The sequence below is a fragment of the Muscardinus avellanarius genome (assembly GCF_963383645.1).
Source record: "Muscardinus avellanarius genome assembly, chromosome: 18".
Taxonomy (NCBI): domain Eukaryota; kingdom Metazoa; phylum Chordata; class Mammalia; order Rodentia; family Gliridae; genus Muscardinus; species Muscardinus avellanarius.
The window spans coordinates 31,896,548-31,921,943 of NC_137804.1; the positions used below are offsets into that span (position 1 = coordinate 31,896,548).

The window sequence follows — 25,396 nt, forward strand, 5'->3', positions numbered from 1 at the left end:
AGAACATTATGTTATGTGAGATCAGCCAAGCACAGAAGGAGAAGGTACATATATTTCCTCTAATATGCCCAAACTAGGGAACGTAGAGGATACCAGTGGGACTCCATATAATGAAGGGGAAATACCAGCAAAGTTTGAATGGAAAGATAGGAGAGGAGGAAGGCTGATCTTGATTAATGAGGGTCTACATCTGAACATGTGTAAAATTATGAATAAGACATGGTTAACCTGGACAACCATTGGTGGGAGGGGGGAAGGGAAAGCGGGGGCGGAGGGGGAGAGGGCACCTAATATAGTTTAAATGTATACTATTTATGTTCAATTAAAAAATTGTTAAAAAAATAAAACAAGTCTAGAGGAGATGAAAGATGAGTTGGAAACACTAAGAAAGAACCAGAAAAATGTCTGGAATGAAATGAAAGAGTCAATAAGTGAAATGAAGACAGCAATAGAAAGAAATTCTGGAAGATTAGATGAAATGGAAAACAGAATATCAATAGTAGAAGATAGTACATCTAAAGCCAAAAACACAGTCAGAGATATACAGAAATCTTTACAGCAACAAAACCTAAACATCCAGCAAATATGGGATAATATGAAGCATTCTAACTTATGGATAATAGGCATTGAAGAAGGGATAGATGTACAGACCAAGGGCATCCATAATCTCTTCAAAGAAATAATTTCAGAGAATTTTCCAAACATGGAAAGAGACTTGGATCTTCATGTCCAGGAGGCATACAGAACACCATTGAGACAGGACCAAAGAAGGACCTCCCCACGCCACATAATAGCCAAAATGACCAACATAGAGGACAAGGAAGGAATCTTAAAAGCAGTGAGAACAAAAGGATGGGTAACATATAGAGGCAAAACAATAAGAATCACCCCAGACTGTACAACCCAGGTCAGGAATGCTAGGAGAGACTGATACGTTATGATTCAGACCCTGGAAGAAAATAACTTCCAACCAAAACTATTCTATCCATCAAAACTACTACTCATAATCAATGGGGAAACAAAAGTATTTCAGGATAAACAGAATCTTAAAAAATTCATGAATTCAAAGCCAACACTAGAGAAAATTCTTAAAGAAATAACCCATAAAGAAGAAAAAAGAAGCAGACTTCAGAACCAGAGAAGAGAGGAAGTTCATAAGTGGGCCATTTAAGTAAAGAAGAAAGACCAACCCACCCAAGAATAGACAGAACACAAAATGGCAGAAAACAAAAATCATATTTCAATAATCTCTTAATGTCAAAGGACTTAACTCACCAATCAAAAGACATAGACTGGCAATGTGGATTAAAAAACATAATCCAAATATATGCTGACTGCAAGAAACTCACCTTACAGCCAAAGACATTCACAGACTGAAAGTGAAAGGATAGAAAAAGATATAGCATACTATTGGAGACCAAACAAAAGCAGGGGTAGCGACCCTGATATCCAACAAAACAGATTTTAAACTAAAACACATCAGAGGAGACAAATCAGGGTACTTCCTTTTATTAAAAGGAAAAATACACCAAAAAGATATAATGATAGTAAATATTTGTGCCCCAAACACGTGTGCAACCATATTTATAAAAGGGTTTACCTTCTGGACATCAGATTCCAAATAGACCCAAATACAATAATTCTGGTAGACTTTAATACACCTCTCACACCACTGGATCGATCTTCAAGGCAAAAGATGAGTAAAGATTCCTTAGAACTAAAGAAAACCATAAACCAAATGGACCTAATAGACATTTACAGAATATTTCAGCCAGGAACTACAGAACACATTCTTCTCAGTAGCACATGGAACCTTCTCCAAAATAGACCATATCCTGGGTCACTAAGAAAGCGCCTGCAAATTAAATAACTGTAATATCATTCCTTGCATCTTTTCAGACCATAATGGAATAAAAATAGAAATCAACAACAGGAAACTCAAAAGAAATTATTCAAATACATGGAGATTGAATGATACACTATCGAATGATGAATGGGTAAGAGCAGAAATTAGGGAAGAAATAAAGAAATTTATGGAAACAAATGAAAACAGATACACAACCTACCAAAATCAATGGGACACTATGAAGGCAGTATTAAGAGGAAAGTTTATTGCATTGAGTGCCCACATAAGGACAGAGAATCACCAAGTAAAGAACCTAATGACACAACTAAAGGACCTAGAAAGATTGCAACAGTCTATTCCCAAAGCCAGCAAAAGGCAAGAAATTATTAAAATTAGAGCAGAAATAAATGAAATAGAGAACAATAACAACAACAACAACAACAACAACAATTCAAAGAATCAATAAAACAATAAGCTGGTTCTTTGAAAAGATTAATAGAATTGATAAACTCCTGGCCAACCTAACCAAAAGAAAAAGAGAATCAACTCAAATTATCAAAATTAGAAATGAAAAAGGAGATATCACCACAGATAGTGAAGAAATTCAAAAGATTATCAGGAACTATTTTAAAAATTTATACCACAATAGACAAGAAAACATGGAAGAAATTGATAGATTTCTAAGCACAATTAACCTACCTAAACTCAACCAAGAAGACATAGCAAGCCTAAACCAACCAATAGCAATGAAAGAAATAGAAATGGCAATAAAAATTCTTCCACCAAAGAAAAGCCCAGGCCCAGATGGGTTTCCAGCTGAATTTTACAAAACCTTCAGTGAACAACTATTACCAATACTTCATAACTTGTTCCGGGAAATTGAAAGAGATGGAACTCTCCCAAATTCATTCTATGAGGCCAGTATCACATTAATCCCCAAACCAAATAAAGATACCTCAAGAAAGGAAAACTACAGACCAATATCCTTAATGAACATAGATGCAAAAATTCTAAACAAAAGACTAGCCATACGCATTCAAAACTATATCAAGAGAATAATACATCATGACCAAGTCGGTTTTATCCCAGAAAAACAAGGCTGGTACAATTTGTAATCTGGATTACAGTGAACTTTTACCTCTCTGTTTCCCTCCAGAACTGTAAGCATCTCAAGACTGGTTAAAACCCTTCTTGTAGCCACAGCACCCATCTTGTCTATAGCATATTATAATACTAAGAAAAAATTGTGGAATAAATTAATGTGAAAAAAAGAAGCAAGGTTGTGGTGAGGTTTATTATGGAAATATTCCTGGCTCTAGAGACAGAGGGAAAAGTGTATCCCTCACATCAAGCCTCGGAGAAAGACTACAGAAGTCTTTTGAGATGTCTTGAGGGACAATCAAGTACAAGGTATAGGGGATATGCAGAGTAAATTGAGGAAATTATAACTGGAAGTAATGCATAGAATGAAAGATGGAGAGCAGGTCTTAGATCATGGGAGGGACCCTTGTGTGCCAAAGTAAGAGGGAATCACTGAAGGGCTTTATGTAGGGAAGAGATCAGATCAGAACTGAGCCATAGATCATTAATAGAATAATAATTATAATACTAAGCTTTATTTAGTAAATGCTTATTATATTTCAGATATAAAGCTAAGTGTTTTCCAAGGTCATAGCTTGGATCTGAACCATGACACTTTGACTTCAGAGCAGATGCTTCTAACCACCAGGCTATGATGCTAGGTATGGAGGTACAGAGATGTTGAGTCATTATTGAAGGAATTCTGATAAAAAATAACATGCTGAGGTTGTGGCATTAGGTATCAAAGGAGAAAAGCCTCAGGATTTGGAGACCATTTGGATATACGGAATGAAAGTGTAGAAGAAACAAAAAATGTCTCATAAATTTCTGGCTCAAGTGCCAGCATGGATAATAATGCCATTCACTGAGATATAAGAATAAAGTATCACTGTGATAAGTAAAGTCATAAGTTCTTTCATTTCTTCTTTTTCATTGTCTCTGTAGAATTTATAAAGAGAAAGCTATAAATTCTTAGAAAGACTGGAATGATACTTGTAAATTGCTCTATTTATATGCTATACAAGCACCAGGATGTAGAGTTCATTACAAAATGCAATTTATGATTTGTTGGTAGTTCCAATATTGGGATAGACTGAATTTGATGTAATAATAAACACATCTTATGAATACCAAAGGTAGGATTTTCAGTATTTCCTCTATCTAAAAAATAGACTGTTTTCAATTTCTCATTTGGTCAAATGAAGAGGTTATTAAGTTCACTGCTAATGGGGTTATTTTTGGCCATAATCTTTTGGAGCAGAGTAGCTGTCACGCAGGGGCCTTCAGTCCTTGCCAGAGCAGAAGAGTGATGAGAGCCCGGTGTCCAGGGCAACCAAGAGTGCAGACTTCTCAGTCCATAAATAACCATTTCTCAGCTTGCCCTTTGTAATGCTGGTCCCTGAGCTGCTTCTTGATGGAATGAACTCCACCAGGAGGCCACTGTTCTCTTTCTTATTTGTTGTTTAAATTACTGCTGAGGAATATTTTATAAGAAAGGCAATGTTTTTCTCCCATTGCAAACTGAAGTGGTAAAAATCTACAACTGACTCTTATGTTCTTAGCTCTAGCTACAAAGATGTTTGGCAACCACAATAACCAGGATGTATCCAGTTTTCCAGGTGGGTGAATATTCCTTGGAACCAAGGCTGCCCAGGGCATATGTAAGCTTGCTAGCTATGTTTCATGAAAGCACAATTGAAGTGAGAGAAAAATGGAGGGTGGCCAAGGTAGAGTGAACTCCACCATTGAAGACTTACAAGTTCTCAGGAAAACCCAGATGTCTCGCCTCCCATTGGATATGTGTAGCTATTCTTTGACAATTAAGTTACATTTTAAGAAGTCATAATGAGCAGGAGCTCAGGCTTGGGAGTCAGACCAAACTAGGTTTGAATCACTTCTCAGTGTCTTCCTAATGTTAGCCTGGCATGGTGTGCATGCCTGTAATCCCAGCTACTCATGAGGCTAAAGGACTGAAGCTAAAGAATAGAAAGTTCAAGGCAAGCCTGGGCAACTTAGCAATATCCTGTCAAAAAAAAAAAAAAAAAAAAGGGCTGTATCTCAGTGATAGAGTCTAGCATGCACAAGGCCCAAAGTTCAATATCCAGCACTACAAAAGAAAGAGGGAAATAAAGCTTCATTGTGCTCATCTGGAAACAGGAACTCAAATAGTGCTCACCACACAGGGCAGCTGCAAGGTACATATGCAGTAACACATGTGAGCATCAGGTGACAGGGCCTCTGAGGCTTCCAGGACCTATAAAGAGTTGGAGACCTAAAAAGGTTGGTTTTAAGATACAAAAATAAATTATAAATTGTATTTTAATTATTTATTAAAAACTTAAAACATAACAATTGCTGTGAAACTATACTTTCAATCTTTTATAGGTTATATATGAACAGGAATCAGTTTTACAACCATATTTTCTTTTTCTTTTGTGGTACTAGGGATGAAACCCAGGGGGCATTTTACCTCCAAGCTACTCCCCCAGCCCAATGTTTTTTATTTTTAAATTTGAAACAGGGTCTCACTTAGTTGCAAAAGGTCTCACTAAGTAGCTGAGGCTGGCCGTGAATCTGGATCCTCCTGTCTCAGACTCCCAAATGCTGGGATTACAAGCATGCGCCACCACACCCATAATCATATTTTCTTTCAATGATGATAGAGTAAAAATAGTTGTATTTACCACTGGATGAAAGTATCTTTTAATATGTCTGATACGACATATGATGTTGAGCGTGGGTTTATGTATAAATGTCCCTTGTGCTCATGAAGATTATTTTTTTGAGGTAACAGTCTGAACTTTTTAAACAGAATCTTATTGGTGCATTATGATATATAGCACTGTGAGATTACACATAATGTCTCTTGCTGTGGTTCTCTCTTAATCCATCCTGTCACCCCTCCTTCCTGCCACATATATTAGTAAGGTTGTTAGAAATATCTTCATATGTGGATATAATACTACTTGGTTTGTTTCTTTCCTCAAAATAGTTGTAGATGTTTAAGAAAATGGTTACTCTGATTACTATTATAATAGCAGTTATTTTATTATTCTGCCTTATGACATTTCTTGTGTTATCTTGGGCTTTTCTATTGATGCTTATGCTATTTTTCTGAGAGATAAGATCCTTAAACACAATGTTTTAGAGAATGGACTGAGTCCAAATTACCAGGCTTTGTACTGGGATAAACCACTGACCAGGTGTAGAAATTTGGGCCCTGGTTCCTGAAAAACAGGAAAACTAAGACTTGCTCCAGCTCTTCTGTTGGGCCACAGTGAGGGTAGTAGCCATGCTTGAAGTGCTTTAACCATGTAAACATTTGGTGATATATGACTTTGAAACACTCACAGTACCTGCCATGGCCCTTGAGACACAGGGAGAAGTCAATGAATTTCTACTAACTCCTACAGCAGGTTTGGCACTGCACTCATAACTGAGCAATGCTTAGTATATCTTTGGTCTTTTCTCCTTTATTTATTCAATATGTATTTTTTAAATAGATATTGAGTCTATTTTATGGGGCATGGGGCTTATGCTAAGAGCAGAAATAAATAAAAAACCCAGAATATACAACAAAATTGTTCTTTCTTCCTTCACTGCATGGTTTTATTACCTCACTGCTGTGGTTTGAATCTGCCTTCCCTAGACCATGTATTAGAAACTTAATTTTTAAGAGGTGCTTAGGTCACAAGGGCTCTGCCTTTATGAATGGATTAATCTAGTTATTGTGGGAGTGGGTTAGTTATCATGGCAGTGGGTTTCTTAATAAAGAATCAACTCTGTCTTCTCACATACACATTCTCTCTCCCATGCTCTGTCCTTTCTGTCTTTCATCAGGGGATGATGCAGAAGGAACCCTTACAGATGACCTTTGACCTTGGACTAGCCTCTAGAACTATATGAAATAGTTGTGTTCTAAATGTTGTTTATAGAAGATGGTGACGGAGAGACACAGCGTTTCTCACTAGCTGAAGCAAATTAAGTTCAACTACTGAGACAGAAATGACTTAATTAAGAAAAAATTAAACGTACGATCCAAAACAGACTTGGGGAGTATGGCAGAAAAAATCCAGCAACTGAACTGCAAGATTTACCACAACACACAAAGAATGCAGATAGTGAGCTGAAGACTCGGTGGCCGGCGGAGTGCAGGTGCAGGCGCAGTCGGCCTCAGCGCCGCTGGCCCAAATGGGACTTTTGGGTCTTTAACATTCACAGAGAAGCTCTAAAGTCTGAAAGTGACCAGAGACTTCCAATACCTTAAGTTGCTAACTAACTGGAGTTCCTGAGTGGCACTGTTCACCCAACAAAGGCTGCCCCGCAGACACGTCCGGAGATCGGCAGGGACTGGGACATGGACCTGCTCACCGCCAGAGCGAAAAGTCAGCAGGATACGGGAGAGCTTCCAGAGCTTCATAACCACAGATTGGACTGCCAGCGCAAATTCAGAGGAGCCACGGACCCGGCGAGCACACAGTGAGTACGATATATGTGAGTGCAGGTGTACGCAAAGTGGGCCAATTCAAATCCAGGACCAAAGAAAAGCGCTTAAAGCGCGATACCTGCATGGGGCCACAAGGGGACACTCCAAGCAAATACAAGATTCACCATATATCAGCAAAATAGTAGGACTGTTATCTCTTTTATTTTATTTTATTTTATTTTTTTTTTACTATTCTTCTATCCTTTTATATTTTATTTTTTACTATTGCAGTTTGGTATTGTTTGTTTTACTTTTTGGGTCTTTGGGTTTGTTTTGGTTTTTGGTTTTCTGGGGGGATAAGTTTTTTTTCTGGGGGGATAAGTCTTTTCTAAAGTCCTAATACAAAGACTGGGCTAAAAATAATACCCACTAATTATGGGAAGACAGCAGAAAAGCAGACCTGAGAACTTTGAAAATATTAGAACTAGGAATAATGGAGAAATGACAGAAATCATGAATACTGACCTACAAGAAATGCAAGAAGGGGAGTTCTGGAATCTTGATCTACAATATGATGAAAGGATTTAAACAAGTTTAGAGGAGATGAAAGATGAGTTAGAAATACTAAAAAAGAATCAGAAAGAGGTTTGGAATGAAATGAAAGAGTCAATAAATGAAATCAAGTCAGCAATAGAAAGAAACTCTGGAAGATTAGATGAAATGGAAAGTAGAATATCACTGTTAGAAGACAGTCAACACAGTCAACAGTATGCAGAAGTCATTCCAACAACAAAACCTAAACATACAGCAAATTTGGGACAACATGAAACGCCCTAACTTATGGATAAAAGGCATTGAAGAAGGGATTGACATACAGACCAGGGGCATCTGTAATCTCTTCACATAAATAATTTCGGAGAATTTCCCAAACATGGAACGAGAGATAGATCTTCATGTTCAAGAGACATACAGGAGGACTTCTGGGAAGATGGCGACCGAGAAAGCGGGGCTTAAGAGCCCCGCTAACAACCAATCTTCATTACCACAAAATCAGCGCCTTTTATAGCCAGAAAACACCATCACCAGAGAAACAAAAATATCACCAGGCTCTAGAGAAAAAGCGGACTGAGAACAGAGCTCAGAGCCACAGAGGAGATACACCTGCCTCACACCCGAGGCCGCGGCAGCAGCGCCATACTGCCAGCAGCAGCGGCGACTTCACTGGACGGCTACAGCAAGCCGAGGTGAGCCGCTGGGAACAGCCAGGCGGGATTTCTCGCTGCAGGTAAAATCTAAAGCTCCCAGTGGCTGAGCTCAGCACACGCTGCAGGGATTCAGAGTCGAAATCAAAACCAAGAAGAAATACGCCAGCCTCATGGCCGAGGGTGTAGCAGCGGCGCCATATTGCCACCGGCGGCAGCAGCAGAGAATTCACCGAATCCAGTACAGCTACATCTGCAAACTCAAGAACAGTGAGTCAAATTGCGGGCCACAGAGAAGAAATCCCAGTATTGTACTCCCTGGGACTTGACCCAGTGGGGGAGGGGCGGTGGCAGAGATATCACACCATAGGAGAACGTGCAACCTGGTACCCCCCACAGTCTAAAGCAGCCTCTATCCACTCTCTGGGTCAGAGACTCTGTGATACAACCCAGTAAAGGAGTAGTGGGGTCTGAGATACTACTGACTCGAGATCCAGAACACCTTAAGTGAAGTCATAGTGACCCAAGGGAAGAACCCAGAGAAGGCACAAACTTCCTAAATCATGGGAAAGAGGAATAATACTGGAGCAATCAATGTCCACAACCAAACAACATCAGAACCCGATTAAACAGAAAATCAGAGATTTCTAGAAGATCAAATCAGGAAAATAACTGTAGAAATAATAGAGGTGCTTCGAAAAGAACTCAGAGAGAGCCAAAAAGAGATAAAGGATGCAATTAATGAAGTAAAGGCCTCAATTCAAAGCACAAACAACCGATTAGACCACATGGAGAACAGAATCTCGTTCTTAGAAGATGATCATTCCAAAAATGAACGCATAGTTTCTAATCTAGGAAAAAATATCCGACAGCAGGAATCTGATATTGAAGAAATATGGGCCCATTTTAAGAGAGCTAACCTAAGAATAATTGGAATAGAGGAGGGAAAAGAAAGTGAAACCAAAGGGATCAACAATCTCTTCAAGGAAGTAATAGCAGAAAATTTTCCAAACATAGAGCAAGAGGTTGATACACAGGTCCAGGAAACTTATAGAACTCCCTTTAGACAGGATCGGAGAAGAGGATCCCCACACCACATAATTGTCAAAATGACCAATGTGGAAGCCAAGCAGAGAATCTTAAAGGCAATGAAAACAAAAGGCCATGTGACATTCAGAGGCAAACCAATTAGAATCACTCCAGACTTCCCAAACCAAGTCATGAGAGCCAGAAGGGCTTGGAGTAACATATTCCAAACTCTGAAAGAAAACAACTTCCAGCCAAAAATTTCCTACCCAGCCATACTTTCTATCAAATTAGATGGAAAAATAAGAAGCTTCCATGACAAACAGAAACTGAAGGAATTTATATCTTCAAAACCAGCACTAGAGAAAATACTTAAAGAGATTAACTACAAAGAAGAAATCGGTAACACACACCAGAACAAGAGAAACAAGAGTTTCCATCCAACAGTCAACTAAGATTGGTTATCTGTGGAGATTCATTACTTATGTTAGTCTTTTACCTATCTCTAAATGGTATTATTGGCCTTTATTGTTGTTAATTTTTAGGATTTCTAGTTGGAATATTAATATACCTTCAGATATAGTATTTGGAAATATTTTATCCCATGCTATTAGTAACTGTTAACTCTGTTTACATTGTCTTTGGATATACAATATTTTTTTTTATTTTTTAGGGAGTTTGTATTCTTCTGTTGCCTGTGCCATTGAAATCATATCCAAGAAATCACTGCCAATTTCAATGTTGTGAGGTTTTATGACCCAGATTTTCTCCTAAAAGTTTATAGTCTTAAGATTTATATTTAGGTCTTTTATCTATTTTGAGTTAATATTTGTATATGGGATTAGATAAGGGTCCAACTTTATTCTTTTCCATGTAATTATTATGTTTCAACAATATTTAGTTAAAAGATTATTATTTCTACCACCAAATGTTCATGGAAACCTTGTCAAAAAATAACTTGACAATATAGGGAAGAATTTAGCTCTAGGTTTGTATTTAACTCCAATGGTTTATATATCTGCCTTTAGAACAGCACTACACTGTTTCAATTATTGTAGCTTTATATGGTTTGAAATCAGAAAATATATATCTTCTAGCTTTGTTCTTTTTCAAGATCGTTTTGGGTATCTAGAGTCCATTTTCTATATTAGGATAGATTTTTTTTTTCTGAAAAATAAATATATAAATATATGATAGTTTCACCTAAAAAAAATAGAAAAAATATTCTCTGGTAAGAAAGAAAGTAAAAAGAAATATTGAAATGTTATCTTTAAGTCATCAAAAGCTTGGTATCAGACAAACGAAACTGTTATGTGAGATTATCATTTTTAATTTTGGATAAATTGCAATAATACTAGATGTCAACCACTAAGCCAAGCATGGGAGGGAGGGATGGGAAGAGAATGGGGTGGGGATCGGGTGGGGGCTAACTGGGCGATGTGTGCATGTATGTGTACAAAAGTTTGTATCCCACTATGATGTATAAATACAGTGCACCAATAAAAAAAAATTAAAAAAAAAAGAGACATACAGAACACCATTAAGACAAGATCAAAGAAGAACCTCCCCACGCAACATAATAGTCAAAATGACTAACACAGAGGCCAAGGAAAAGATCTTAAGAGCAGTGAGAACAAAAGGTTGGGTGACATACAGAGGCAAAACAATAAGAATCACCCCAGACTATACAACCCAAGTCATGAATGCCAGGAGAGACTGGTATGACGTGATCCAGACCTTGGAAGAAAATAACTTCCAACTGAAGCTGCTCTATCCAGCAAAACTACTATTCAAAGTCGACAGCGAAATAAAAGTGTTTCAAGATAAACAAAATCTCAAAAAATTTATGAATTCAAAGCCAACACTAGAGAAAATACTTAAATAAACCATAAAGAAGAAAAAAAAAAGCAGACTTCAGAACCAGAAAAGAGAGGAAAGTGATCAGAGGGGCTTCTAAGCAAGGAAGAAAGAAAAAGCTACCAAACAGATGACAGAACACAAAATGACAGAAAACAAAAATCATATTTCAATAATAACTCTTAACGTCAGAGGACTTAACTCACCAATCAAAGGACATAGATGGGCAATGTGGATCAAAAAGCATAACCCATATATATGCTGTTTGCAAGAAACTCACCTAACAGCCAAAGACACTCACAGACTGAAAGTGAAAGGATGGAAAAAGATATACCATGCTACTGGTAACAAAAAAGGGCAGGGGTAGCAATCCTGATATCCAACAAAACAGACTTTAAACTAAGACACATCAGAAGAGACAAATCAGGGCACTTCTCTTTATTAAAAGGAACAATACACCAAGATGATATAATGATAGTAAACGTTTATGCTCCAAATGTGAATGCAACCACGTTTGTAAAACAAACCCTTCAGGACATAAGATCTCAAATAGACCCAAATACAATAATGCTGGGAGACTTCAATACACCTCTCACACCACTGGATCTATCTTCAAGGCAAAAGTTGAGTAAAGACTCTTTAGAACTAAAGAAAACTATAAACCAAATGGACCTAATAGACATATACAGAACATTTCATCCAGATACTACAGAATACACATTCTTCTCATCAGCCCATGAAACCTTCTCAAAAATAGATGACATCCTGGTACACAAAGAAAGCACCAACAAATTAAAAAGATGTAATATAATACCTTGCATCTTTTCAGACCATTATAAAAGTAGAATAAAAGTAGAAATCAACAACAGGAAACTCAAAAGAAACTATACAAATATGTGGAGATTGAATGATACACTATTGAATGATGAATGGGTAAGAGCAGAAATTAGGGAAGAAATAAAGAAATTTTGGAAATAAATGAAAACAGAGACACAACTTACCAAAATCTATGGGACACTATGAAGGCAGTATTAAGAGGAAAGTTTACTGCATTGAGTGCCCACATAAGAAGGACTCAGAATCACCAAGTTCAGACCCTATTGGCACAACTCAAGGACCTAGAAAGATTGCAACAGTCCAACCCCAAAGCCATCAGAAGACAGACAATTATTAATATTTGAGCAGAAATAAATGAAATAGAGAACAACAACAACAACAACAACAACAACAACAACAACAAAAAACAATTCAAAGAATCAACAAAACAAAAATCTGGTTCTTTGAAAAGGTTAATAGAATTGATAAACGCCTGGCCAACCTAACCAAAAGAAAAAGAGAATCAATGCAAATTACTAAAATCAGAAATGAAAAAGGAGACATCACTACAGATAGTGAAGAAATTCAAAGGATTATCAGAAACTACTTTAAAAATTTATACTCCAATAGACAAGAAAACATGGAAGAAATCGATAGATTCCTAAACACAGTTAACCTACCTAAACTGAACCAAGAGGACATAGCAAGCCTAAACCAACCAATAGCAAACAATGAAATAGAAATGGCAATAAAAATTCTTCCACCAAAGAAAAGTCCAGGCCCAGATGGGTTTCCAGCTGAATTCTACAGAACTAATTCCTGAACTGAATTCTAAAGAACTAATACCAATACTTCATAACTTATTCCAGGAAATTGAAAGAGATGGAACTCTCCCAAATTCCTTCTATGAGGCCAGTATCACATTAATCCCCAAACCAAATAAAGATACCTCAAGAAAGGAAAACTACAGACCAATATCCTTAATGAACATAGATGCAAAAATTCTAAACAAAAGACTAGCCATACGCATTCAAACCACATCAAGAAAATCATACACCATGACCAGGTAGGGTTCATCCCAGGGATGCAAGGCTGGTTCAATATACGAAAATAAATCCATGTAATTCATCATATAAACAGAATCAAAAACAAAAAGCACATGATCATCTCAATAGACACTGAAAAAGCATTTGATAAAATTCAACATCCATTTATGATAAAAACACTGCAGAGAATTGAAATAGAAGGAACATTTTTCAACATTATTAAGGCAATCTACAATAAGCCCACTGCCAACATCATATTAAATGGGGAAAAACTTCAAGAATTTCCCCGAAAAATAGGAACAAGACAAGGATGTCCACTATCACCACTCCTCTTCAATATAGTCCTTGAGAGTCTTGCCACAGCAGTAAGACAAGAGAAGGAAATCAAAGGAATCCACATAGGAAGAGAGGAATTAAAATTATCCTTATTTGCAGATGACATGATTCTTTACCTAGAAGACCCTAAGAACTCAATCAAAAGACTTCTGGAGTTAATTAACAAATTCAGCAAAGTTGCAGGATACAAAATCAACCTAAAGAAATCAGAGGCTTTTCTTTATACCAACTATGAATCCACAATGAAAGAAATAAAACAATTCCATTCACTATAACCTCAAAACCAATAAAATACCTAGGAATAAACCTAACCAAAGATGTAAAAGACCTCTACAACAAAAACTATAAAACATTAAAGAAAGAAATTGAAGAACACCTTGGAAGATGGAAAGACCTCCCGTGCTCATGGATAGGCAGAATAAATATCAAAATGGCCATTCTGCCAAAAATGATTTATAGATTCAATGCAATGCTCATTAAAATACCAACTACATTCTTCACAGACCTAAAAAAAGTAATCACGAACTTTATATGGAGAAAGAAAAGACCCAGAATAGTCAAAGCAATTCTCAGCAACAAGAATCACACAGGAGGCATCACAATCCCTGACTTCAAACTATACTATAGATCAGTAGTAGTAAAAACAACATGGGAATGGCACAATAACAGGTACACTGACCAGTGGAACAGAATAGAAGATACAGAAACAAATCCACACACCTACAGTCAATTAATCTTTGACAAAGGGGCCAAACTCATATGCTGGAGAAAAGACAGCCTTTTCAACAAATGGTGCTGGGAGAACTGGCTATCCATTTGTAGAAAGATGGAACTAAACCCCTATATTTCCCCATGCACAGGAATCAACTCGAGATGGATCAAAGATTTAGAAATCAGACCAGAGACTGTGAAGTTATTAGAGGAGAACATAGGCTCATCACTACAACATATTGGCACAGGCAGTAACTTTCTCAACAAAACCTCCAAAGCTCAGGAAATTAAAGCAAGAATCAACAAGTGGGATAGCATCAAACTAAAAAGCTTCTTCTCATCAAAGGAAACCATCAAAAACCTAAAGAGGAAGCCTACAGAATGGGAGAAGATCTTTACCAGCCACCATTCTGATAGGGGGCTAATATCCAGAATATACAAAGAGCTCAAAAGACTCTGCACTAGCAAAACAAACAACCCAATCAAGAAATGGGAAATCGAATTGAATAGACACTTTATAAAAGAAGAGATACAAATGGCCAATAGATTCATGAAAAGATGTTCTTTATCACTGGCCATCAGGGAGATGCAAATCAAAACTACACTGAGATTCCATCTAACCCCAGTCAGATTGGCAAGCATAAAGAAATCAAACAATAAATGCTAGTGAGGATGTGGGGAAAGAGGAACTCTTTTACATTATTGGTGGGAGTGCAAACTAGTTCAGCCACTATGGAGATCTGTGTGGAGATTCCTTAGAAAACTGGGAATAGATCCACCGTACGATCCAGCTTTACCACTCCTCGGTATTTTTCCAAAGGGGTTGAAAACAGAGAACTACAGCAACATATGCATACCTAGGTTCATAGCAGCACAATTTGTAATAGCTAAAAGTTGGAAACAACCTAGGCCCCCATCAACAGATGAATGGTTTGCAAAGTTATGGGAAACACACACAATGGAATTCTATTCAGCTATAAAGAAGAACAAAATCACGTCATTCGTAAGAAGATGGAAAGGGCTGGAAAGCATTATGTTAAGTGAGATCAGCCAAACACAGAAAGAGAACAGACATATGTTTCCTCTAATATGCCCAAACGAGTGAGCATTGGGAATACCAGAGGGACTCCAGATAATGGAAGGGAAATCTCAGCAAAGTTTGAATGGAAAACTAAGAGAGGAAGGAGGCTGAACTTGATTGATGAGTGGCTATTTCCAAATAGGTGTAAAAGTACGAATATAGCAAGGTTAGCCTGGGTATTAAGTATTGGGAGGGGGGAAGGGAAATGAGGGGGGGGAGAGGGCACCAAATACAGATTAAATGTATAACATTTACTTTCAATTGAAAATAAATAAATAAATAAATAAATAAATAAATAAATAAATACAGACACATTGTGAGGCACCAGGAACTCAGACTTCAACACAGGTTTTGGGGGGTGGGGGGCTTAGCCCTTGACACATGGCCAAATTTAGAGTCATTACAGGAGGGAATGCCAAGGGACCTGAATACCGGGAGCATAAAAATGTGGGACCAGTAATGTAATCATCAATCTACTGCATGAAGAGTTAAGAATTTTGATTTAGATTTGTTTAAGGAGGGAGAGCCCACAGGCTTTTAACTAGGGAATACAATTATAAAAGATTGCATTGAAGGAAATTATGGTTCCAAATATATTTCTTGCTGCACAGAACATTGGTTTAAAGAGTATTAATAAAAGCAGCTTCTGAAAAAAAATGTTTATAAACTACCCAGTCTCATAAATTGTTATAGCAGAACAAAACAGACCAAGACAGTAGATTGTGATATACAACATCTTCTGAGGGTAAAAAGACAATTTAAGAAAATGCAAAGGTATCTCCTGATTTCTGCCCAGCTCTAAAACACTATTTCAGCCAGGCATGGTGGCGCACGCTTTTAATTCCAGCACTTGGGAGGCTACGACAGGAGGATTGCAAAGGTTTGAAGCCATTCTCAGCTACTTAGTGAGGCTCTCAGGAACTTAGTGAGACCCTGTTTCCAAATAAAGTATAAAAAATAGGTCTTAAGAGTATAGCCTGGAGGTAGAAATGCCCCTGGGTTCTACCCTCAGTACCACAAAAAACAAAACAAAACAATAAACAATAAAACACTATTTCAGAATGATCTCTGAATATTTCTCATGGGGAAATACTCTGGTTCCAGTTTTCTCAGATAATAAGAAGCACACTCCCTTTTCAGGCAGTGATATGAATGCAAAGCACAGGACTCACAGGTGGCAGGCAGGAGTTCCAGGTGGTTGTGTCATCGCTGCTGGTACTTATGCTGACATTACAGTTGTCCACCTGGGAGGCACTCAGGCCTGGGGGAGCCCCCACGTCCTCCAAGTCTTCATTTTGTTGCCGCCGCAGGCTGGCCAGCATCTGTAGCTCAGATTCACTCATTTGGCTGGGTTGGTAGTTTCTCCAGTTGTATTCCTGACCAAGAGGGAGAAAGTCAGAGCAAAGGCTCACTTGCATGTTCTTAATTTTATGCTACTGACAAATGCTACTCCACAGCCTTAGCCCCTGTAATGGTTTCCAACAAGTGAGGTCTAGATACTTAGTACACCTTCATGAGGTGCCTACCCCACCTGCTGCCACTTATCCTTTTGAACCCACATGCCAGCCACACTGTCCTTGATTGACATCTTCAAAAGCATCAGAATCTATCTGTCTTAGTTACTGTGTGCATGCTAGTCCCTTCTGCCTATCTGGCTAACTTCTAGGCATCCCTTATGTCCCAAATGATGTATTCCTTCCTCAAGGAAGCCTTTTATTTCTTTCTTTCTTTTTTGTGGTACTGGGGGGTGGAACCCAGGGCCTTTTCTACCTCCAGGCTATACTCCCAGACCTATTTTATACTTTATTTGAAAACAGGGTCTCACTAAGTTTCTGAGAGCCTCACTAAGTAGCTGAGGCTGGCTTTGAACCTGTGTGATCCTCCTGTCTTAGCCTCCAAAGTGCCGGGATTACAAGCATGTGCCACCACGGCTGGCTTTTTTTAAAAAATATACTTTTATTGGTGAGTTGTAGCCATACATTATATTGAGGTTTGGTGTAATAGAAACATACATGCACATAGCACCTAGCACATTTCCCTCTGGATCCTGGCTCCCTCCCTCTTCATAATATTGAAATTGGTATTGATAACTACACAAATATACATAGGATTGTCTGGGCTGTTTCCTTCATCAGCTATTCTATTTCATTTTCCTACCTTCCTCTCCATTTATTATTGTTTGTATTCTTGATGATTGCCATTCTAACTGGAGTTAGATGGAATCTCAGCATAGTTTTGATTTGCATTTCTTTGTTGGGATATAGGGATTGAACCCAGGGGCATTCTACTTCCAAGCTACACCCCAGCCCTATATTTTATTCTTTATTTTTGAAACTGAGTCTCCCTAAGTTATGGAGGGCCTCACTAAGAAGCTGAGGTTGGATGCAAACCTGAGATCTTAAATTCTCCTGTCTCAGCCTCCCAAGTACTGGAATTACAAGCACGTACCACCACACCTAGCTGTGATTTGCATTTCAGGAAAGCTTTTCAGCCAATGACAAGTGGATCAACTCTTCTACTGTGTGCTCTCATAGAGTTCAAACACTTCCAGCTGGGCATGGTGGTTTATTCTTGTAATCCCAGTACTTGGGAGGCTGAGCTATGAGGATCACTGGTTCCTGGTCAGCTTCAGCTACTAAGTGAGGCCTTCCTCAATTTAGTGAGATTCTATTTCATAATAAAAAATAAAATAGGAGCCGGGCGTGGTGGCACATGCTTGTAATCCCAGCATTCTGGAGGCTGAGACCTGAGGATCACTTGTTCATGGCCAACCTCAGCTACTTAGGAGGCCCTCTGCAAGTTAGTGAGACCCTGTTTCAAAATAAAGAATAAAAAATAGGGCAGGGGGTGTAGCTCAGAGGTAGAATGCCCCTGGGTTCCATCCTCAGACCTTCAATAAATAAATAAATAAATTAATAAATTAATAAATTAATTAATAGGACTGGGGGTGTAGCCCAGAGGTAGACTGCTCCTGGGTTAAATACCCTGAACCAAAGAAACAAAGAACAAAACAACAAAAACTTTCATTTTTAGCATTTAGCACAATTGTAATTCTGTGCTTGTTTTAGAGTACATAGGTGGGCAGGCTATGAGCTCGGCATAGGTAAGCAACGTGCCTACCTTACTCCTCCTGTTCTGTTTCCCATATTTGGTGCTCAACCAGTATTTGTGGCTTACTCAGATAAAATTTCATAGTAGTTTTTTTTTTAAGAGAAAAAAATCACTTTCTATAAAAAGGCCAAATTCAGAAGGGAATTGATAAATTTCAGTATCATTGAACATTAAGGCCAAATATATTCAAATTACAGTGAGGTTGAGAGTGATGGCTAGTATAGCTCAGTGGTAGAGCATTGCCTAGCATGTTAAGCCCTGGATCCAGTCCTCAGTGTGTGCCTGCCAAGTGCACACACACATACACACACACACACACACACACACACACACACACACACACACTGATTATGACCACTGTTAAGAGCTGTCAAATACAATTTGAATGCAAGATGGGAGCATGTATACTACTCTGAAAGCCAGAAAGGCCTCGCAGCTATAATAAACATCTACATTGATGTGGGCTCTACTATAAATGTATAATCAACCCTAAGAACACTACTATGAATCTCTGGAGGGTAATATAGATATTATTTTAATGTATAGGGCAAAAACTGGTATATGAAAACCTTAAACCTTTTTATTTTCTTTATTTCTGGTCTAAACCAAATTCGAGAACAAACATTCATTTCAACATTGTAAAATATCTGTATCAACATATGATCAGTGTTTTACATCCAGGACTGGCATATACCTTAAAAGCAATTTTGAAATTTTCAAAAGATATTTTTTAAGACACATTAGAAGTTTTAGGTATTCAGATTTCTACATTCATTTTCTTTGCTGACCCTTTGAGTTAGCTACTGCTTTTTTTTTTGCCTCATAGAGATATAAAAAGAATGTATAATTTTGAAAATCATTCCTGGAGAGCCTATGACATTAAATGCTTTTTAGTAAAGCATTACCATCATAATAATTTGAGGTTTTAAAAAGCTTGAAATCTAATAATGTGATGTGGAGATTTTATGGAAAGTCGCCAGTGAAAACTCTGTTAAGTCCTTATGTTCATGGCTCCAGCAGCTTGGCACCATGAGAGGCTTTAGGAAGATTCATGAGTATTTAATTTTGCTTTGAGAGAGTTCTTGAGAAAAAAAATACCATAAAAACAACAAAATTTTTATTCCAATGAAAACACACTAACCTCCTGGGAATAGATATTTTAAATTCAAAACAAGTAGTTGAGGGGACAGTAAATAATTAAAAACATGATAAACATTATCATTAGGAAAATACTACTCAAAAACATAGTAAGATACCCTTTATGACTACTAGGATGGTTATAATAATTGGTGGGAGGGGGGAAGGGAAAACGGGGGTCGGGGGGAGAGGGCACCAAATATAGTTTAAATGTAAATTATTTATGTTCAATTAAAAATTGTTTAAAAAAGACAATAATAAGTGTTGGCAAGCACATGAGAAATTGGGACTCCACATATTGTTGGGTGGGAATGTAAGATAGCTTAATTGCTTTAGAAAAAATGTGACAGTTTCTCAGAATGTTAAACACTGAGTTACCATTGGACCTAGCAATTCATTCCTAGGCATATACCAAGAGTGCTGAAAAATCTATGTTCACACACAGATTTGTACATGACTGTTCATGATAGTATTGTTCCTAGTAATCAAAAAGTGAAAACAACCAAATGTCTATATTTGATGAAGTTCTGATTATCCATATGACATATAATTTATCCATAAAGAGAAATAAAGGACTGATCCATGCTATAACCCAGATGAACCTTAAAAATATTATGCTAAGTGAAAGAAGCCAAATACAGAAGGCCACATATTGTATGATTTTATTTATATAAAAATCCAGAATAGGAAAACAAATAGAGACAGAAAGTAGATTAGTAGATGCCAGGAGCTGGGGATAAGGGGAATGAAAAGTGACTGTTAAGGGGGATATAGCTTCTTTTTGGGACAATGAAAAATTTCTGAAAGTAGATCATGACAAAGATTAAAGAATATACTAAAAGCTCCTGAGTTTTCTACTTTAAAAGGGTGAATTTCATGGTATACGAATTATATGTGAATAAAAGAGTTTGGTAATCAGATATGACAGCGAGAAATGTCAACTGCTTGGCTTTAAGTGAGAGAGTGAACAAGTGATGTTGTTCTTCACTTAATTTTTCTGTCAAGAAATGGAACTAAATATTCTAGCATGTCACACAGGTATGTAGTTTGGCTTGTCACTGCCAGTGCATGCTTTTACAATGAAAAATGGCATTTTATTTTAATTTTGACAGTTCTTTTTGTAAGAAGAAATATTTAATATGTACTTAGTATGACTGATTCAGCCATTCAATTTGTGTAATTAACCCACAAGTCTGTATTGTATCTAAAGAAAAGCTCTAGGTGTTAGGACAGAAAAATGAAAGAGGATGTGCCATTTATTGGGTCAGACAGTCTGGGCCCTCCTTCTACTGTTTCCCAGCTGTATGTGATTGAGAAATTACTTACTCTCTCTGTGCCTCAGTTTCTCCATGGGTAAAATGGAGATGATAGTCTACTTTACAGAAATTTTGATCAAGTAATCAAATAATGTATACTTAGCATAGTACCTAAAATAGATATACATGGGTATATAAACTCATGATTTGAAACTTTATCAGAAAATTCTCTAGTTTGGATTTGTATTCCCAAAGACTTATGTGTTACAGACTTGGCCCCCAACCCATGGTATTAATTCAGAGGTGGTGAAACCTTAGGTAGGGGCTAGTAGGAAGTCTTAGGTCATTCAGGCATATTCTTGAAAGAGATGGTGGAATCATTTGTCTCTTTCTCTTTAACATCCTGGCCATGAGGTGAATGGTTTCACCATATGCTGCTGCAATATATGTTCTGTCTCACCTCAGGCCCAAAGCAAGGGGCTGAATCATGACTGAAACTTCCAAAACTCTGGGGCTAAATAAACTTTTCTCTTTATAAATGGATTATCTTAGGAATTACTTTTAGTAACAGAATATTGACTAACACATGAATCGTCTAATTATATATAAATAAAACTCATGAATAACTATATTAAAATAGTATAATATAAACATACATAAAAACAAATAAAAATTAAAATGGCTGAGATGAAAAAAATAAACGGAGATAGTTTTAATGTTTTCTTCCTGAATCTGGCAATCTGTCTTTGTACATACCTTCTTGGATGAAACACATCCTTCTTAAGAGACCACTGAGTTGGCAATCAATACATGTACTCTCTGTTATTGTTATTCTTTCCTCTTATTTTCTCTGCTCCCTTGTCCAATCTTTCATCCATTATATACTATAATAGGAGCTGGGAACACTATAAAGAAGACACACTTCTGTCCTCATGATTTAGAAAGAGAGACATAGCAGGTACTATATAAGATAAATTCTAATATACTGTAATCAACATCACACCAGTGATATGATCAGGATTCCTGGGGAATACAGCACATAATTGACTAACTGTCCAATAGAATTATAGAGAGCCTCATAAAAGTCTGAAGTGGGATTTGGTAGCAATTAAGTTTGTTGACAATAGAATAAGTGGCCTTCAGAAGAGCTCTCTCAAACACTGGCAGTATTGAAGTAGAGGCTATAGGAATAGCCACCTGGGATATTGCAGTAATTTGTGGTGGTGGAAGTGGACAGATTGAATCATTAATTTATTCCACAAATATTAACCATGATCCTATTCCATGGCAAGCAATGTACATGCTAAATATGCCTAGAACTCTATATTCCATGATTTTATTTCATACAACATTAAATATGTATCCTGACAACATCCCAGAAGAGTCAGTAAAAAATGAGCATAGAGAAGATAGGAGTGTCCTCCAGGGTCATGAGTAGAGAGCAATTGGGGGCTAGTTCTCCAAGAAGGTTTTGATTTGAAATTTCTTAAGCCATTTCAAAAGTCACCAGAAAGGAGGCTTGCAATAAAGTCTCCACATTAAAATGGACTCCAGCAAAGATATCAACTAACTAAATTATGCAACTGCTGGGAGGTAGTGTGCCTTGTGTAACTCTAACTCTGAAAGGCTCAAAATGTTGTGCATAACTCAATCTTGTCTCAAAATATCCTTGCAGGAAAGAAGAGACACATTATCACTCTGATTTGTTCTAGGAACAAGGCACTGGACAGAAGGCCACACAATTCAGCAGTGCTCAGACTACCAGGAAACTCATGCAAGTCGTTCACTTTTATTGATCTTTCTTCAGCTGATTTTAGTGGCCCAAGTCAGTGAAATGACATAGACAGTTAAGGTATGGTCCTTGCTTTCATAGGCCTTACAAATTAGCAGGCCAGTGAGGGCAATAATAAGTGGTTGTACATATTGTAGCATATATTGTAGTCACACAAAGCCTTGGTAATGATTAAAAAGAAAACTCCTATCTCTGGGGAAAAGATACAAATTGAGAAGGATCAAAGACCTGGAAGTCATACCAGAGACTGTGAAGCTATTAGAGTAGGGCATAGGTTCAACACTCCAACATATAGTCACAGGTAGTAACTTCCTCAACAAGACCTCCAAAGCACAGAAAATTAAAACAAGAATTAACAAATGGGATGGTATCAAACTAAAAAGTTTCTACGCATCAAAGGAAACCATCAAGAATCTAGAGAAAGCCTACAGAATGAAAGATCTTTACCAGCTACCACTCTGATAGAAGGCTCATATCCAAAATATACAAAGAGCTCAAAAGACTACACTAGCAAAACAAATAACCCAATTAAGAAATAAGCAGGCTGGTGCATGCTTGTAATACCAACATTTGGGAGGTTGAGATGGAGGATTGCGGTTCGAGGATAGCCTTAGCTACTACTAAGTGAGGCCCTCTGCAACTCAGTGAGACCCTGTTTCAAAATAAAAAATAAAAATAGGACTAGGGGTTTCGTAACTTAGTGAGACCCTATTTCAAAATAAAGAATAAAAAACAGGGCAGGGGGTGTAGCTCAGAGGTTGAATGACCCTGGGTTTCATCCCCAGACCTGCAAAAAAAAAAAGAACTAGGGGGGTGTAGTTCAGAGGTAGAATGCCCCTGGGATCCATCCTCAGTGCCACAAAAAAAAAAAAAAAAAGAAAGAAAGAAAGAAAGGAAAGAAAAGAAAAAGATAGGCAACTGAATTGAATAGACACTTTACAAACGAAGAGATACAAATTGCCAATAGATACATGAAAAAATGTTCAACATTATTAGCTATGTGGAAGATGCAAATCAAAACTGCACTGTGATTCCATCTAACTCCAATCAAAGTGGCAAGCATAAAGAAGTCAAATAACAACAAATGCTGGCGAGGGTATGGGGAAATAGGAACTCTTTTACACTTTGGTTGGAGTGCAATCTAGTTTAGCCACTATGGAGATCAGTGTGGAGATTCCTTAGAAAACTGGGAATGGATCCACCCTATGATCCAGCTATACCACTCCTGGGTATCTTTTCAAAGGGGTTGAAATCAGAGAACTATAGTAACATATGCATACCCATGTTCATAGCAGCACAATTCGCAACAGCCAAAATATGAAACCAACCTAGCTCTCCATCAACAGATGAATGGTTTGCAAAATTTTGAGAAATATACACAATAGAATTCTACTCAGCAATAAAGATGAACAAAATCATGTAATTTGCAAGAAGATGGAAAGACCTGGGTAACACTATGTTAAGTGAGATCAGCTAAGCACAGAAAGAGAAGGAACATATGTTTTTCTAATAGGTTCAAGCTAGGGAGTATTAGGGATACCAGAGGGACTCCCGATAATGGAGGAGAAACCTCAGCAAAGACAGAAAGAAAGGGTAGGGGAGGAAGAAGGCTGAGGTTAATCAATGGAAAAGCTACATTCGATTATGTGTATACATGTGAATATAACATTGTTAACTTGGACACTCAGTGTTGAGAGAAAGGAAAAAGGGGAAGTGGGGGGGGCACCAAGTACTGTGTGAATATATGCCATTGTCAACATGATCCATATTATGATGTGGAACTATAGTGCACCAATAAATTAAAAAAAAACACTAGATGGTATTTTATATCAATGGTAGTTACATGGACCTAGGTATAACCAGACCAAATATTGCTAAATATGTGTCACAAACCTTTCAAGTATGTTACTTGGAGACATTTGATACCCTTGGCTCAAGTCACACTTTATTATCCTTACACATTAATCCTTTAAAAATGTCTCAGGTAGAGAATTTCTTGGTAATTTAACTCAATGGTGAGAACATTCCTTGTAAAGAGATAGTTTTCAATTATGATATATGTGCCTATCTTTTTGGGATGGGTAGGTATGAAAGAAGTTTTTAAAAGATTTTTATCCTAATGTGTGACATTTTACAGAATACCCTTATAATCCATGACCTAAGTAGAATATACTTTCATATATTTTGCCTTGATAGTCAGCTTGCTAATTTTAGGGAACAATTCTCTAAAAATATAGGCAAGCTCTGCTTATTAGTCATAAAGTGAGCTGAAAATGTTTTTAATTTTCTTTTTTTCTGTGGTACTGGGGGTGGAACCCATGGGCCTTTCTACCTCCGGACTATACTTCCAGACCTATTTTATACTTTATTTGGAAACAGTGTCTCACTAAGTTTCTGAGAGCCTCACTATGTAGCTGAGGCTGGCTTCAAACCTGTGTGATCCTCCTTTCTCAGACTCCCAAGTGCTGGGATTACAAGCATATGCCACCACACCCAGCTTCAGTTTTTAATTTTCTAGAACCTATCTTCTCAGCTCAAGGTAATCCCTGAGTTTAATAATTAATTATACACTGGAAGAAATTTATGAAAATCAAGCTTAATAGGTATCATATTATATTCACAGATACACTGTCCTTAAGGCAACAAGTGACCTTGGATACAGGACAAGTATAG

The 25,396-nt window shown here is 37.4% G+C and overlaps 1 protein-coding gene across 1 annotated transcript in view; it reads right to left on the minus strand.

Annotated features, from left to right (window-relative positions):
* Nucleotides 1-25,396, minus strand: part of CFAP20DC (CFAP20 domain containing) — a gene marked incomplete at both ends in the record, with an annotated part of 331,976 nt that overhangs the window by 60,004 nt on the left and 246,576 nt on the right. Inside the window, one exon of the mRNA XM_080715044.1 lies at nucleotides 16,600-16,803. Coding sequence (XP_080571170.1) covers nucleotides 16,600-16,803 — 204 coding nt within the window. The remainder of the gene's footprint in view (nucleotides 1-16,599; nucleotides 16,804-25,396) is intronic.